This window comes from Gracilinanus agilis, chromosome 6 (genome assembly GCF_016433145.1).
Source record: "Gracilinanus agilis isolate LMUSP501 chromosome 6, AgileGrace, whole genome shotgun sequence".
Taxonomy (NCBI): domain Eukaryota; kingdom Metazoa; phylum Chordata; class Mammalia; order Didelphimorphia; family Didelphidae; genus Gracilinanus; species Gracilinanus agilis.
Genome location: NC_058135.1, coordinates 118117595 through 118136012, shown reverse-complemented (window position 1 = coordinate 118136012; position 18418 = coordinate 118117595). Strand labels below are relative to the sequence as shown.

The 18418-nt window shown below is 39.8% G+C and overlaps 1 protein-coding gene across 1 annotated transcript in view; it reads left to right on the top strand.

The window, feature by feature from the left end:
• The window catches only part of TMEM131L (transmembrane 131 like), a 167164-nt gene that overhangs the window by 126222 nt on the left and 22524 nt on the right, over positions 1-18418 (top strand). The window contains exons 26-27 of the mRNA XM_044682233.1: positions 11520-11674; positions 15239-15357. Of these exons, the coding sequence (XP_044538168.1) occupies positions 11520-11674; positions 15239-15357 (274 nt within the window). The remainder of the gene's footprint in view (positions 1-11519; positions 11675-15238; positions 15358-18418) is intronic.

Genomic DNA, 18418 nt, shown 5'->3' with positions numbered 1-18418 from the left:
TAGCCACTTTACAAAGCAGAAAAAAGCCAACCTGTGAATTTTTCCTGGGGTGAGTCAGGCCCTTACCCATTGTAAATAAAAAGTTTTATAGTTTTTTTCCTGTGATATAGAAAGAGGTGCAAACATATTCTAGATAGAAATAATTGAAATTGGATGATTTTCTTAAAGTAGAAACCTAGATCTCTGATGGGAATTTCAGACGTCCTTTAATGGGGCATGTTGGTAATAAATGTGTCTAAGAGGGAGCCTCTTGGGACGCTGAGACCTCTGTTTGGTCAGTGCATGTGTATTCCCAGCTGTGAGCGCACCCCACTGATGCCCCTAGTTCCAACCTGTTTGCACTGTTTCCCTTGGCAGCAGTGGGGCATGCTTGAAGTGGATTCATATCTGCAATGTTGACACTGTACACTTGTGTCTTCTCCACCTGTCTGTGTAAGTATGCCCTCTGGAATTATGCTTTTTTATTTTATTATATTTTATTTTTTTCCAAATCATAAAATAAACTCAGGTTACCTTGCCTCTGGACTTTGGGGGTGGGAGCGAAGGCTATGTTTTTGTTTTTGTTTTATTTTTCAGGCAGGAACAATCAGATAGGGTCTAGAAGGGAACTTAGACAAAAGTCTCTGGAAGTTCTCGTACTATTTATTAAATAAGATGGTTTGCAAGCCATTAGCAACAAAAATGATGAATGTGAGGAGCCAGCCACTGATTGGTTCACTCAGAAAAAGCCAGACCAAACTAATATCATCTCCTTTTTTGGGGTAGGATTGTGGTTAGACTAAGGTAACATTTCTCCTAGCTATAAACCTAATATATTATGAATTTCTGCAACTAACAAGTCTCATGACATTGAATAATATGGAGAAATGCTCAGTGGTTGGAGTTATATGGATTCTTAGTGGGTTGTGTTGAACTCAGAGAGTTTTATTTGATTTGTTTCTGTTAGTTCAGAGAGAGATTTTGAGTGGCAAGCCATAGAGCTACCCTTGTCCTCTCCTCTTTGATTAATGACTCTGATGGGCTTTCTGATGTGGTGTGCAGAACATCGAAGTGGGAGGGAAAACCAACGTAAAGGATGAGGGAGATGGGTTTCGACCTATGTCTGTGTGAAGAAAACTTAGGCATCTTAGTTGACTACAAGCTTAAGTGTGCCCTGTCTGCCAAAAAAGGTAATGGGAATGGAACAAGCATTTATTAAGCACCCACTACATGCCAGGCACTGCTAAGTGCTTTGCAAATGTTATTTCATCTCAGTTGACGTGAATAGATGTGTGGCAATCAGGATGAAGGAAGGGACCGTCCCATGGCACCACAGTCTTTATTCTCTTCTTGGTGTTGCGTTTTCATTTCTTTCACATTCCTTTTAAAGATGCTGACGTCCTGAAGTCTAGACAGCAGTCTGGAAAATACGTCAGGTATTGAATAGTCTTGAATATAGTCTTGAAGGAACTGCAGAAGAGATGGGGTGGGGGTGGGAACTTGAGAGCTGGCCTTAAGTATTTAATGGGCTGTTGTGTAGAAAAGGAGCTTAGGCTGCAGAGAGAATAAGGCAGAAGTAGGAGAAAGAAAGGTATGGGGAGACATGAAATTAAGGAATAAGTAATGAATAAATAATAGGAAGAATTTTCCGATAGCTAAAGCTGTCCAAAAATGAACTTCATTGGAGAATGACTTCCTTATCCCTGGCTGTGCTAAAGGAGAGAATAGTTAAGCGACTCAGAGTGAGTGTAAATATTTCTGCAACATATAGGATATTAGACCAGTGAGTCCCCTAAGTTTTTTTCATGCCAACATACCCCATAAGCTTGTTTTCACTCTTTGACCCATCAGCCAGTGTGCCTCGGAAATAGTTTTTGAGGCTGGGCATCTTTAGGGAATGCTTAACTCCCAAAGACCCTGGAATAATACTTCAACAATGGCATCACTGGGGGAAATTAGAATATATATATATTTCACATATATACTTATATGTGTAGGTATATAAATCTATCTGTTCACCTCTCTGTCTAGGAATCTATTTTGTCTAGCCCCTTAATTTTATTAGTGTGGAGAACTCCCAATGTTGAAATCCCCTCCATGGGTGCACTAGCAACTCATCTATAATTTAATAATTATTAATAACTATAATTTAATATAATAATAGAAAAGCTGCCTAAATCACTGAAAGCTGTAGTGTTTTGCTCATGGTCAGCAGAACTTATATAGACCTTGGACACAAGTCTTCTTAACCCCAGAGCCAGCTCTATCCACTATGCCACACTGCCCATCTGAATAAATATATCTTCAAATTTAACTGCGAGGTTAATTGGCCATGGCATTGTGTGTCTTTATAATACGGTCTTCTGTCAAGGTAATACATTACTTTGAAAGCTTGCTTGACATGCAGGAGCAGAGTTTGGCTAGCAGGGTCAGAAAATCCACACTGCCCTGCCAAGATCCTGCTTTTGATGGTGTGTCCAATACCTGATGTTTACTGCCAGCGTCTGAGTCAAGTTTGCCTCGTGATTCAGCTAAGCAGCTGTGAAGTAATTAGAGGTGGAAATCTAATAAGCTTTATGGTTTTAGCCTGCCTCGTTATTGTTTTGTTTCCAGGGCAGATTATTTGTATATTTCTTGTTAAGTTTTTAGTGGGATTGGCTCTTCTACTATTCCACTGGCCCCTGTGCCCTTGCTCTTCCCTGCCCTCTCCCCCTCCCCTAGTTCTCTCCCTCACTCCATGAAGGATGTCATGGGGATTTTAGATCAGTGGAGACAGCGAGGAAAGGGCCTTGACTCTGCCCTCTTCAGACATGACACCATCAAAGAGACTGATTTCAATAGTCTCTTGAGTTTTCTTTCTCTGTGTGTCTGCATCAGGTTTCTCCTCTGTTGGTTCTTTCTTTCAGAACCAGTTAAAAGCTCTGTTTTGCCCATGGCACTGTACTAGAAAAGTGCAAAACGATAAGAAGAAATATTTTTTCCTTCAGGGATGTAGTGAGGGAGATGCAATCAGACATTAAAAAAAAGAGAAACCAAGCAAGGAGAGGGGCAGAGGGAGAGAGAGATCCTTATTAGCACAAGCACAAAGAAGAATCACAGAGCATCTGTTCCTTTATGTGAAAATAACCACTGTACTGCCTTCGTGTATTTCAAGACTCTCATAGTCAGAAATGTCCTCAGAGATCACCAAGTCCAGTATTTGCGTGAACAGAAATACCTTCTTTCCTTAACACCATTTCCCATATGCCTTCCAGCCTCTCCCTTAAAAATCGACTGGCAGAACTCATTACCTGATGAAGCTACCCATTTTTGACAACTCTAGTTATTATGAAACTTCCCTCCAACCGCAAGGTGCTTTTCTAGATTGGGGGTAGCAATTTTGTCAGCAATTAGTGCTGTTTAAGTGGAACCTGGTCCAGTGGTGATAGGGTTGTTATATTTCCTCTCTCCCTCCTCTTCCCCTCTCTTTTCCCCCTGGTTCATCTTATTTTACTCTTTATCTCTTTGTATAAATGTTTTTGCATTTCTCCAAATTCTTCATATCACTCATCTCTATTGTTGGAAATTTTACACAAATTATTGTAATTTAAAAATTTGTTATGTTTACAAGATCCATTGGCGAGACCAGTCTTCCTAGAACCTCAGGGGGGGAATTTTGTACTTTTAAAACTACTTTGCCCAAGAGCTCACTGACTTCCTGTCGTTACATGCTGATGTAGACAGGGGATAAATTGGGTGGTCTTCCCGGGCTAGCTGTTTTTTTTTTCCTTCCTATGGCAGCTTGCAGCTGGGAACAAGGGCTGTTTGAACAGGTAGATTAGCCATGGGCACGTGGTTTTATGTTATTACCTTTTTATTCCTTTACTCCTAGTGACCACTAATAAGTCTTATAAAAACATAATATCTGAAATGATTATATATTCATTTTAATTTTTATATTTCATAGAGTGTAACTGTCTATTATATTTACCTATAACAATTTATTTACTCCGTTCCCTTAGTGGCACTAACTACCTTCAGTAGTTTTAATCTTTTTCAGCTAATCCATTGTTCTGTTCCCAACATACCCAGATTTACTCTGGAAACAAGCCTATGATTAGGTGTCTCCTTTGAGGGAAACAATAGGGTGCTGGTTCTCTCCAGGAAGGAGAACCTCCATTCTGAGTGCCTTTAAGCATTTGGAGGCTGTTTTTTTTCACCTCGCATAGCAAGTGAGAAGAAACTGTTCAGGCGGTGTAACGATGGCTCTGGTTCCATCATCAGGCATCGCCTGCTGCTGCTGAGGAACTCGCAGCATTTTCTGAAGTCAGCGTCTGGGACCCGAGCCGCCGTCTCTCCTCCCTCAGAGATTGCTGCAGGCTCTCCAGCCATTGGCTAGTGAATCATGTATCCAAATTCACTCCAGCCCCAAAGCCTGTTGACAGATTCTTTGAAGTTCCGTTTTTTTCTTCTCACACTTGTGCCGGGTTGTCATTCTCCAGCCTTCCAAATAGCACCAGGCAGCCACAGTTAGAGAGCAGGCGTCCCTTCTGAGGAGAAGTGTGTTAATAGATGGGAATGAAGATTGGGGATATTATGAAAGTCATTTGTATACATAATAATCCAAATGTGTCAATAGTAACACATCATCGTTCATTAAAATAGTTTTGAAATAAAGTGAGCCTTTAAATTAGAATAGTGTGCATGTATGCCTGTTGGTCACACAGATGCTTTAGGGCAGCAAGGTGGCACTGTGCCATCCTGGAATTGGGAAGACTCAGCAGGCTGAGTAAAAATCTGGCCACAGATCCTTCCTAGCTGGGGGACCCTGGGCAAGTGGCTTCATGAACCCTGTTTGCCTCAGTTTCCTCATCTGTAAAATGAGCTGGAAAAGGAAATGGCAAACTACTCCAGTATTTTTGCCAAGAAAACTCCAAATAGAGTCATGAAGAGTAGGCACAACTGAACGACAGTGACATATGTAAGGCTGTGTGTTACCCCACCTGAGGACCAAATACTTGCTAAAAAGGAACAGAGTTCATCAGACTTCTGTTTAAATAAAAAATTGTGAAGGATAATACTTTTCTGGCTCAGATCTTAACCTCAGTACAGTATTGTCTGAGCTTGGGTACCTTCAAAAATATGTGAAATTCAACACTTTTTCTTGGAACCCGAGTCATGTTTTTTCATTTATTTACATGCCTCGGTGTGCTCAGAAAAGGCTAGATGTGTTTCTTAAACCAGAAATATGATTAGTTTTGACAATAAAAGTTTAATCAAGATCATGATCTCTTCCTAGCTACTTGCACTTCCCATGGATCACTGTTTGATTTTTGGGTACAGTACATTCGTTCTTGGCATCTAAGTTAAAGATTAAGAGGTTCTTTTGACCTTTGGATCGAAAAACCTGAGCCTATCTTCAATGCCTGCTGTGTGCAAAACACTGTTCTGACTGCTAGAGATGCACCCTGCAAGCAGCTTATGTTCAAAGCAAGGAGAGGTAGCTGGTCTTTTTTCTTTTACATATGGACAACACCATCTAGTAATTCTGAACTGTGCAGAATGCTTTTTAATAGGAATAGTTTAGAATTCAGCAACAGGAATCAACCTAAAAAAGACAAAAAGTAAACCTTTCAATTCAATTTCTGTTCTGTACCGGTTCTTGGCAGCAGAGGGCATTGCTGATTTTCCAGGGTTCTGTGGTTCACTTCTCTTTATTTTTTTGGAAGTAGTCTAGTCTTGAATATTAAATTTGGATTCCTTCACTACCAAGAAAGTTTGAGGACTAATACTTTTGAAGTTATATTCTTGGCATGAAGAATCCCATAAGCAATGATTTCTCTCCTGAATTATATCTGTAGGAAAGGAATTAGCCTTTTTTCCATTTTTTTTTCCTTTTGGGGATAGTGGTTTTGGTTTGTTTCTTGCAATTGCTTTTCATCTAGGTCAAACAGTAAAAATCAGTTCAATTTGAAATTTCATATATTTGAAAATGAGTCACATTTTAAAGGTATTCTAAGGGAGAATGAAAGGACTTTCTTGGGTAACTTGGACTAATCAAGATTCTTGCTTTTTTACTAACTTAATCACAATAACTATGATGGCCTCATTATAATCAGACCAGGTTCCATTTATAGGGCAGATGTTTGACCACTTAATCTAGAAGAGTTTTTATAGTAGGAAAAACTGATAGCATTTTTAGTGATTATTTCCCACCAGCATCTAACTGCTTCACTTTATAAATGAGAAATTGCAATATTTAAGTACTCCTACACCTGAGACCCCTCATTTTACACATGTGTAAGAAGTTCAATCACTCGCCCAAGATTGAGAATGGTAGAGATGGGAACTGTTCCCGCATGTCGAGGGAGTTTTGTACCTAAACCAATCAAGCAGGCAATACTTCTAAAAATGGGGACTCATCTTGCTATTACATTCTTCAGGGGCAGTTTATTTTCGTGAACTAGACTCCTTTTATAATTCTAAATTTAAAAACATCTTTTCAAAAGGAGGATTTTCAGGAAGATGATTCTTGACTGCCTTTGGTTCTAGTGCTTCACAAACGGGAGTTTCCCCCTATTTATTAAAAGTACTTTGGCGTCACATTGTGGATTTAAAACTGACCAGAAGCTAAAATTGCCGTTTACGTGGTGTGTGCATACACGTGTACAGATTGGCGGGTGTATTGCAGAGCGGGCATTCCAGGATGAATGACGAAATGGGTGCCGGTGGCTATGAAGCACTTGTTCTGTACCAGCACTGTCCCGAGGGCTCCTTGTCTTTGAGAGCTTCTCCTCTCCCTGGGGAAGGTTCACCAGAGAGGGGAGCCTGGGGAGGGGGGGGTGGGGTAGTGGTGAGGGCCACTGTAGGAGGATGTAAGGAAGCGCCATGTTGCCAAGAATGGGAATATGCACTGGATTTGGCGACTGTTCCTAGAGAAGGTAGGAAGCCAGCCCTAGAAAGGACCCTTATTCCATGTCCTTGATGGATAGCCGGAAAGGATTGAGAGGTCTTCTAGCTCTGCCTCTTCCTTTTACGGATGAGGAAACCAAGGACTGTAGGCATTCACCGACTAGGGGTGTGAGGGAAGCTCATTTATTCCCTTAATCTGGGGAGTAAATAGGCAGGGAGCTGTTGTGCTCAGGGGCACTGTGTGTGGATAAAGCGCTGGACTTTGAGAGTTAGCAAAGCTCGAGTTCAAATCCCATCTTAGATGCACTGACTAGCTATGTGACTGGGCCAATGGCTTATTCTCTGCCTCTCTCAGTTTCTGCATCTGTAAAATGGGGATTCTACCCCACCGCGCCTACCTCCTGGGGTTTTTGTGAAGATTTCAATGAAATAATCATTGTAAAGAGCTTTGCCAGAGAAGGAAATGGCATTCTCTTTGCCAAGAAAACCCCCCAGCAGGTCTTAGACTTTGATCCCCATGTTAGACGTGGCTTCCCATTGCTGTGCAAGTGATTCTTGTTGTCATTGTTTTGGACAAGACTTGAGTATCTCTTAAAAGAGGAGACATGACCAAGGACACATGTAAAACCAAGTGGAATTGTGTGTGGGCTATGGGAGGAGGGTAGGAGGAGGGAGGGAAAGAACATGAATCATGGAACCATGGAAAGATTTTCTTAATAAAAAAGGGGAAACAGTGGGGTATAAGGGAACCCCAAATTGGGGCCCGGGTTGACTCTGGATTTGGGAATATGGCAGTAAAATGAGGACGAGACTGGACTCAATGACCTCTTCGGGGGCCCCCTCTTCTCCCCGTGTCATGGTCCTATGTTAGGCCGAGGGAATCACTTAAGAGACACGTCCCGGGCTGCTTCATGTTCATCAGAATGGTTAGGTGGCCCCGGTGAGGCTGGCACGCTGCCGAATTCCAGAGACAACCGAAAAGTCTCAAAAGAGCCTCGAGCTCCCTCAGTCACAGAGCCAGAGCTTCAGAAGGGCTGCAGAAGCTGTCTCGCTTCAGCCTCCCCCCACCTTCCTTGCTCCCTGATTTAAAGGGGGGGGCTTTCACTCTGGTTTTTTATCATTTTTTGAGCTGTTTTATTGGCTAAAATAGGAATCCTGTAAGTTATTCTAGCTATTTTGACCTTTTAGTTGTTGGTGTTGTTCAGTTGTGTCTGACTCTTCAGGACCCCACTTGGGGGGTTTTCTTGGCAGATACTGGAGCAGTTTGCTGTTTTCGTCTCCAGTTCATTTTACAGGTGAAGAACTGAGGCAAATAGGGTTCAAGGCCACACAGTAAGAAAGTATCCGAGGCTGGATATGAACTTGGGATGAGGAGTCTTACTGACTCGAGGCCCAGCATTCTGTCCACTGTGCTGCCTAGCTGCCCCATGCTCTGTACTGTCAAGAATTCACCTTTAGAGAGTGGCAGAGTCCTCTCAACTCCAAAGATGGCCCTCTATACCATAGGACCTAATTTATTTTATTATTTCATTTTTTAATGTAACAATTATTTTTTTCGATTGAACACCTATTTCCCCTCCCATCTCTAAGAAGTGGGGCAGAGAACCTCCTGTAATAAATATGCTATATTATTTTTACCTAGAGAAGGTAATATCTGAGAAAATGCTTATCTTTCAAGACAAATATTTAATATCTCAGAACTGAGCTTAGCATGAAAAAATGAATACATTTTTAGTAGGCTAGGCTATTTCCCTTCTTGTTATTTTATGGAATAACATGATGTTCTATCACTTTTCAGAAAACTTTTCTCAATCAGAATGCTTAGTTGCTTTGAGACATATATGTATATATACATATATATATATAAAAAATATTAAGGATTATTCTACATTCCACTTGTATTAAGCTAATAAATTTTTTTTTTTAGTTTTAGAAGGGTACTTTTAGCTTAATCTAAAGCCAGGATTCCAGAGGCTCTTGGGCTTTAGGAGGTCCATGAATTTGGATGGCCAAAAAAAAAAAATTTACATCTTTATTTCAGTGTAATTGCTTTTCTTTGTCATCTTGTATATTTATTTTATACATTTGAAAACATAATTCTGAAAAGGGATCCTCAGGTTTCACCAAATTGTCAGAGGCATGATTGACACTAAACAAAAGTTAGGAAGTCCCTACTCTCACTCCTTCATTTTACAAAAAAGAAAACTGAAGTCTAAATTGGTAAGTGAACCTGTTTTAAGGTAACAAGACTAGTTTAGTGGCAGAGTTAGAACTGGGGCCCAGAGTTCAGGATTCTAATAGTCTTTTCTCAATATGCCATTACTTTCTCTTTATTTTCCCAATTAAATATGACAATAGTTTTTCAACATACATTTTTCAAAATTATAAGATCCAAACCATCTTCTTCCTCCCTTTCTTCCCCACTCTCAGATCTGAGCCATGCCTTAATTATTATGCAAAACACATTTTCATATTGGTCATTGTTGTAAGAGCACACTCATACATAACCAAAACCCCCAAATAAAACTAAATACCCTGATGTGGAAGGTAAAATATTTTGATCTGCATCCATCTGACTCCTAATAGTTCTTTCTCTGGAGTCGGATTGCATTCCCCATCATCTGTCTTTCAAAATTGACCCAGATGCTGAGAGTAGCCAAGTTTTCAGATAATCATTGTCAAATATTGCTGTTATTGTGTACAATGTTGTCCCAGTTCTGCTTATTTTGCTCTGCAATTCCTGCAGATATTTCCAGGTTTTTTTTTTCCTGAAATCATTCTATGTATTATTTCTTAATAGTATTCCATTTGGTTCCGAATAGTAATTATAAATGTAAGGCACTAGTTGGGAAGACTTTTCAATAGTAGAAGGCATTTTTATGTTAGCTGGATAAGAAAGGAACAACAGTCTTTTTGTTTTAAGTAATGCAGCTTCTAGATTTTCAGAAATAAAGTATTTAGAAATCAAATGAAATGGAAACTATGTCCAGATTGTATTTCTTTCCACCCAATCAGATTTATTTAGTGGTTCAGAGTTTACAGAATTCCCTTGCCTGACGCTGTGAAAAAGAATAGGTGTTTTCTTCATTTTACAATATTATGGCCCAGTGATCCAGTGATGGAGCCAGGACTAGATCTCAGGGCTTTCTGGCTCCTTCTTTTAAGGGAGGGAATGTAAGCATCCCTTACTCCCATTTTCTTAGGATGAGTTATAAAATGCACAGAATTCTCATTTTTTCTTTTACATTTTTGAGAAAATTATTTTTAACTGAATATAAGAAAATAAGCAAATAAATCTACAAAATGAGACACCAAAACTTATTAAAATGTCTCGCCTTTAACAATGTAAAACCAAACAAATGATCAGAAGAACAAATAAAATTATTTTCATTGCAATTCTTGTTTCTATGTGCCTACTTGAAATCCTGCTACCTTTAGCCTTGTTTTTTTCCCCCCTTCATTTTTTCTTCTTATACTGTGGAAGTTAGTTCTTATGTAGTTTTGGTTTTGCTAATTTCATTAATCATCATCATCTAATCCCAAATTTATCATTTCTATGACCTTAGAGTATTCTGTTAATAGTCATAATTTATTTGGCCATTTTCCAATTGGTGGACAATGTGGGTGGCTTCTAATTTTTTTTTTGTTCAAAACATTAAAAATTTTCTATGTTTACAAATAGGCCTTTTTTCACTTATGTGATATTTTTAGGAGGTCCTCACTAGTGTAATTACTGATTCAGAAGTTGAGATAAATTTTGTAACTCTGTGAATGTTGCCTTTCATGGTTTTTGTACTGGCTTAGCCTTTGACCTATCCAAAAATTTATTAGTGTGTCTGTTTCCCCACAGCCAACATTGGATTTTATTTATTTATTTTTTTTTGACAGCCTAGTTCAGGTAATATGGTATCTTACAGGTGTTTTGGTTAAATAGCACAAATTTATTTCCTCTACTAATTGTCTCTGTCTATTGACCATTGCTCCATTAGGGTAAAGTGTTTGTTGTTAATTTTGTATCTATTTATCAGTTGGTTTGGTTATATAAATTCTGGATATCAGACCTTTAAGTGACATATTTATTTGATTTTTAAGATTGCTTTTGTTGTGCAAAATGCTTTTGATATAACAGTGAAATTCACATATTTTTATCATCATTAAATTCTTCTGTTTAAAAAAGGTTCTCCATGTTCGAGATATGCATTTTCTTCCAGTTTATTAAATACTTTTCTGATCGAGATAGTTTATTATTATGTGCGATGTGAAGAATGTATCCAACTCCATTTTTTTGGTCATATTGCTATCCAAATTTTTACCAACTAGGTATTTGATTCCCCCATATTTAAGTGTGGGTTTATCAAATACCCATCTTTTATATATACTGGGGTCTGTTCATGGGCTCCTTATTTCATTGATCAGTTTCGCTGTTCTTTTCCCGGCATCAGTTGGGTTTTAAAAATTCTTTGGTACTATCAAATGAAGGCTTCTTTGGTCTTCTGCACTTTTAAAATGAGAGTAGCCATCATTGATGAATGAATGTGAAAGCAGGAGGATAGAGGCTATAAGCAAGTAATGTGACCAGGAGGAAACCAACTCCTGGGAAATGAATTGAACTGATTACTCAGATGTCGAATCATTTTTATTTATTTAAGGGAATAACCAGCAAATGGCTATTAAGAATGAAGTAGAAAATTGTGAAACTTTGAAAAAACAGGTTGATGTGAAACCTTCCTCAGAAAAGAAGATTCACAAAACATCTAAAGAAGAAACATGTTGTGGGAAACAGGACATCCCTTCTTCAGTTGAGGTCTGTATTCAGCTTTTCTCTCCTATTTCAAAGAAATTTTAAACATAATTAAATTGATACTAAGTTTTGGTTCTGGAGGCCAGAGTAGTAAGGGCTAGGTAGTGGGGAGTTAAGTGACTTGCTCAGGGGTCACACAGCTAAGAAGGCTTTGAGGTCAAATTTGAACCCAGGTCCTCTTGACTCTTTACCTGAGCTACTTAGCTGCCCCCTCTAAAAGCATTTATTAAGCACCTACTATGTGCTGGACTCCATACTAGGGATACAAAGAAATACAGAAAACAGGCCTTGCTCTCAGAGAACTCAGTCTAATGGAGAAGACAACGTATAAGCCTCCAAATACAAACCAGATAGAGACAAGATAAATTGGAAATTACAAACTGTGTTTTAGGAAGATGTTCAGGATGGATTGGAAAAGAGAGGAGATAAGATGTATCTGTTAGGAGGTTATTGTAATGTTGTGGGCTTCAAGTGATTGGTACCTTGCCTAGGGTTTATGGCAAGGGAAGTAGGTGAAGAAAGGACAGATCGGAGAAACGCTACTGAGAAAAAATAAACAGGGTTTGGTGGAACTTAATGGCTAGAGAGGTGGAGAAGAGCAAGTAGTAGTTTTCTTTATTTCTTTGCCTACATCTGTCTGTACAGTTGACTACCAAGTCTTAAGTGTATTTGTAACCATATAAGTGGCAGAATGATAGGAGCATGAAGAGAAGTTTGAAAACCAGGAAAGAATGCCGATTTGTAGGGCAAAGATTATAGACCTAGAGTGTGGAAGGGTCTCTCTCCCACCTTTCCCTGTCCCCCCCTCCTGTTTCATTCTCTCCCCCTCTGTCTGTCTCCTTTCCTTCCTCTCTCTCTCTTTCTCTTTCTCTCTGTCTCTCTGTCTCTCTCTTGTTCTTTCTCTCTTTCTCTCTGTCTCCATCTCTCTCTTTCCCTCTTCCTCCCTCTCTTTTTCTCTCTTTCTCTCCTCCTTTTTTTAAGAGGAAGACCCAAGATACAGGTAGTGATGATAGATTTGGGGTACCAGAAAGACATTCCGGCTTGGAAATATCCAGTAGGCAGCTGAAGACACAGCTTTGTATTAAGGGAAAGTTTAAGGCTATAGATTTAGGAATCATCTACTAATTGGTGACAGTCAAAATGATTCACACAGGGGTATTATCATTAGAAATTGTGAATGTTAAGAATGAGAAGGACAGAGCATAGTCTTAAGGGATATAAAGTGTTAGCAGATGATGGGAAGAAAGGGACCATGAGGAAGAGATTCTTTGAGGTAGGACCACCAGGAAATTGCCATAGAATTAACTGTAGGTTTGAGAAAATTTATGGATTTGGACACAGTAGATTCTCAGAATTGGCAAGGACCTCAGAGAGTCAATCTGACCTGTACTTGAGGTGGAAGCCCTTCTGAGATCCTCAAAAAATCATCTTGACTCTGCTTTAAGACTTCCATTGAGGAGGAACTCGAATTCATCCTGAAAAGCAAACTCTTCATTTTTCTAATGTTGAGAAAGTTATCTATATTAAACGAAAATCAGCCCAACTTCTAAATTCTGACATCCCAAGCCCAGTTCTGCTCTCTGGGACCAAGCTGAACAAATCCATGCAGGGGTTCCTGTGCAATATCCTTTAGGCACAAGAAGACAGCCCTCATTTCCCTTTTTTAGTCTTCCTTTTCTTACACTAATTATAGGTTTAGAGAGGGGAGAATGCCTTCAATAGATTCTCAAAAGCCATAGTTTAGAGTTTTCTGACCATCGTGGCCATCTTTCTTTGGTCATTCTCTCTTATCTGAGTCCTTTCCTAAACTCTGGAGCCCAGACCTGAACATGGTGATCCAGATGGGGCCTGTCCAGGCAAGAGGCTGACGAAACTAACCAGAACCTTTATTCTGCACACTTTACCTCCCCTAATGTGGTCAGAGGTCACATCAGTATTTTTGATTTCCATTTTATTAATTTTTAAATATAATACTTATTTTTTAAAATTATTTTTATTTTTAATTATTATTTTCCACAAATTACATGTAACAACAAATTTCTACCTTGCTTTCCTAAGTTATATGATTGAGTTTATTTCTTTCCCTCCTTCCCTTTCCCCTCCTGGTACTGGCAGGTGATTGGACCTGGGTTATACATGTATTATTTGATTTCCATTTTAGATTGAGCTTGTGCTGCACTAAAATCCCCCGTTCCTTTTTCCATATACACTGTTGTTCTTCATGTCTTCTCCTGTACTCACATCATTTGTGTTTTGAACCTTAATGTTCCAGACACTAAACTATATTAATTTAGAGCTAGAAGAAGGGATGTCAGAAGCCGTGTCATCCAACCCCCTCGTTTTACAGACGATGTCCATCAGGCCTCCTCCAGACGGCCGCCCGTTCTTTTCCCCCTCAGTTGAGGACTGTACATTAATTTTTGGAGCCTCATGTGCCCCGGCTGCTCTCTTGGCCACTCCTGCCCACTTCCCAGGCCCCAGGCCTGATGCTGATGGCTTCTTTGCCCTCTGACCTGGGGTCAGGGCTGTGCCTGCATCCCAGAGCCGCAGGGATGCTTCCCTTTCCTTCAGTGAGCTGCAGGGGGCAGCGGCTGACCGTGCTTTGGCCATCCGTGTCCGTTTCTCCTGCATCCTTTTAGAGCACAGCCATAGGCCACCTCGACACAGCCATACCCAAGTAGCATTCTTTCTCAAAATCATCCTGTATAGGCCTGTCTCTGTACACAGTCCCTCCCTCATGAGAATAAATGTGGCTCCTCTGGGGTAGGGACGGTTTTGTTTTTTGTCTAGACACATAACACATGCTTTTGTCTCTGAATATAGTATTGGATATTATAGATATTATATAGCCTGGAAGCTTTATCCAGTGTACCTACCTCAGGAGAGGAGAACTCACGAGTTTTATTTACATTTTGTTTCTACATACACTTAGAAAAGTTTGTTGAATTAATTTAGAATTAAAAAATCTTATCTTTAGAAACCAAGATCCCCGCTCTGTTTACCCAGAAATGAGGGTCCTTAGTCGTTTCTAACCATCTAACAATAAAGGCTTGCTTTTTGTACTTAGTCCCCCCTCCCCCCCCAAAAAATAAATAAAAAAGTAAATTCCCCCTGGGTTCTATTGAAGTGATTGCTGGTGGTGCTTCGGTAGTAATTTATGTGAATTGCAGGAACGGAGCCAACAGGTGAAGGGGGGAGGATTTATTGCAGGAGAATTTAACAGCACCTTGACCATAAATCTGGCAGATGTTTCTCATTTTTAGCCCATTAAGAATTTTTATAGACCAGGTTTTCTTCTCTCTTGAGGGACTGAGGGAGGTTGGGAGAGAGGGGGAAGGCAAACATACCAGAGATGGAGAAAGTTATGCCCAAATTTCCAGTGGTTAAAAAGGACCCAAATTCTGAGGATTGAAGTGGAATGAGGGCTTGAAAAAGAGAGGATGATGAGAGAAGTGGTGCATCTGGAGGCAGGCAATCATTGGGTCAAGTTAAACCCCTGATGAGTTTGTATGAATTTGTTGGTCTTGACTGAACCATATCACTGTGGCTGTTTTCTTTACTTTGTAGCAAGAAGAGAAGAAGAAGAGGCCGCAAGAAAAAAAGGATGGCAATCTCCCAAATCTAAATTGGAATAAAACTAGAACATCTAGAAAGAATAAGAAAAAAGGTGTTACTGCATCTGCAAGGTGTGTTGGATGTAATTCTCTCCATTTTCTTAAAAATGACAACCAATTGATTTGGTCCTTTGTTGATTGCCTACATTTAAAAATATTAATAATGCAGATTAAGCTAGACAGTTGTTCAAAAAAGAGACATGATTCCTCAAAATAAGTTTTAAAAAAACTGAAGCACAGATTTTTGTATCTTCTCTGGAACTCTTTCATTACTTCATTTTTTAAAAGTTTCAAATCACTGCAATGTCAAGATAATTGTGATGATGGTTATGGTTTCACCAAGGCTGGTGTGAGTTCTCAACTTTAGGAACAATATTTACAAAAGGTTATTAAATAGAAAGACAGTGAATGGTTTTTTTAAAAAATGACAACCAAAAAACTCAAACCAAACCCCAAACTGTCGTGGCCTTATTTTATTTCTTGCCTTCTTCTCCCCCTTTTCCTCTCTGCCCCATTCCCACCACTCTCTCCCAAGGTTACCTGAAAATACACCTTTTCACTTTTAAGATGAGTAAAAGAAATCCTCAGGATTGTAAATTTCTTTGATTACAGGTGCTTATTTTTTATGGAGCTTCTTTAAAGTTTTATAGAGGACATGCCATGTCGTACTCCCTTGTTTTAAAAAAAAAATCCTGTGCTTGAAATTCTTTTACTCTTCACTGTGTATTTTTTTTTTAAACCCATATCTTCCACCTTAGAATTGACACTAAATATTGGCTCCAAGGTAGAAGAGTGGTAGTGGTAAGGGCCAGGCAGTTGGGTTAAGTGACTTGCTCATAGTCATGCAGAAAGTATTCAAGTTTGGTTTTGAACCCAGGACCTCCTGAATTCCAGTCCTGTTCTCTATTACTGAGCTGTCTAGCTGCCCCAAGAGTGACATTAAAAAAACATTTTTTTTTAACCTTTACTTTCTGCCTTTGTAACAACTTTTAAAAAGAAGGGCAAGGACTAGGCAAAATGGGGTTAAGTGACTTGCCCAGGGTCACTCAGCTAGGAAGTGCCTGAGGGCAGAACCGAAACCAGGTCCTCCCAGACTCTTGACTTGGCCCTCTATTCTCCTTGCCACCTAGCTGCCTCAAAGGGTGGCATTACAAAAACCAGTACACAAAATACATGCGTGTGTATAAAATATATTTTTAAAATCCCACATATGTCCATATCTAGCAACAAAATTAAAATTTTACGTGCTATTTTCTATGATTAGAAAAGGAAGACACTTTGACTTTATTGTCTTTCCTACTTTGTGCTAAATTTTCCTTACAAATAGGAAGTTTGCCTTATTAGAATTAAATAATTCCTATCATCTCCAGCATGTTTTGAATAGCCACAAACCTGTTCCTAAAGAAAAAGGAAAAACTCCCACTGCATTTTCTCATTCTTGCATTTCACAGCCGTGGGAGATAGTGCTATAGAGGTGGCTTTGGTTTCAGAAAGACCCAGGCCTGAGTCTCCCCCACCTAGCGAGCCCCTCTGTGCTCTTGGCCTCAGCGGAGGCGACTCCCCACTTCCCCGCTCAGTCTTTCACAAGTCAGCCCTCGGGTGCCTTTAAAAACCTGACTTTCCGACATAGGCAGAGAGGAAGAGGGAAAGGTTTTAAAGAGGAATTAAAATGTAGTTTCACCAATTAAATATTATGGCTCTGTGATTAACTTTAAAAGCAGAAGTCTGCGGTGCCTCCAACATGGGGTGAAACCACTTGCTTTGGTCTGTGGTGCTGTATGGCGCGGCCTTGGAGGCTGTGAGGACCCCAGGAGCCGGGTATCTGACGTATGGAGGGCCACCGGGGGCTGCCTGGGGAGCCCTGCAGAGCCCCAGAGACCCAGCGTCCCGGCGGGGGCCCACGAGAACCAGTCCCAGGAAGCCAGTGTCGTGGCTCCCTTTCTGCTTCATGTCTTCCCCCGTGGGTAGCCGCCGTGCTTTGGACGTGTGGGGTGCTGTGGCTGTGGCTCTCTCCAGGACACCTTCCTGCCTCTTCCCTCTGGTTTTCAGACGTGCTTCTTAGCAGCCTCCTCTCAGTTCTAGAAGCCTTTCTTCTACCTTCAGGCTGACGCCAAAGTCCCCAGCCTGAAATAAGCAGGGTAACCGCCTCAATAATAATGACAGCTGCTGACATTTATAGAGACCTTACCGTGTGCCGGATGCTGTGCCGTACAGTTATTGTCTCATTTGGGCCTCCCGACAACCCCGGCGCGAGGCACTAGTAGCCTTTCCGTTTTATAGACGAGGAAACCGAGGCAGACAGATGACCCTTCCTGACTGTGCCCGGCGCTCCCGTCACTCTGCCGCCTCTCCTTCCCTCCATTAAGCATCTCTTTTTACACGGTTTAGGGGGAAATGAGCACCTGACCTGGCTCGCCTCTTACACTTGGTTCTGTTCACTAGTTGTGAAACTAGTCACTTCACGTCTCCTTTTCTCTATAACGTGAGAAAATGGGACTCGGCAAACTCCAGAGTTCTCTAAAAAGTTATTCCCTTCTCAGGCCATCAGCATGCGTCTCTTTACGGTTCTTCTTCCTTCCCTATCTTGTTATCCTAGATCCTATTTTACTGGTGATCCCCAAAATAAAAGATCAAATGCCAGGACATTTTTTTAAACCCTTTTTGTATCATGGATCCTTTTTTCAGTTTGGTAGAATGAATGGACCCAGGACCCCTCCTCAGAATAATAATTCTGAAGGTATAAAATAAATATATAATTTATAATATGCATATTAAATATATAATTTGTTAATCTAAATATATAAGATTATAAAGGAAACCCATCCTATTGAAATAGTTATAAAATATTTTTTAAAAACAAATTCACAGATTTCAGATTAAGAACCTTTTATACATAAATGTGCCTACATGCTTGCATGGAAATGTATAATTATATGTATATGTATGTAATATATGAACATTTGTATATTAGATTTCACATACCTACATAATATATTAGTATATAATATATAGTATATATTGTTATAATATATATCAATATGTTACATATTTTATGTTTTATGCTATATATGGTATGACATATACCATATATAATATGTTATATAAATATATTAGAATGTAATGTGTATTACAT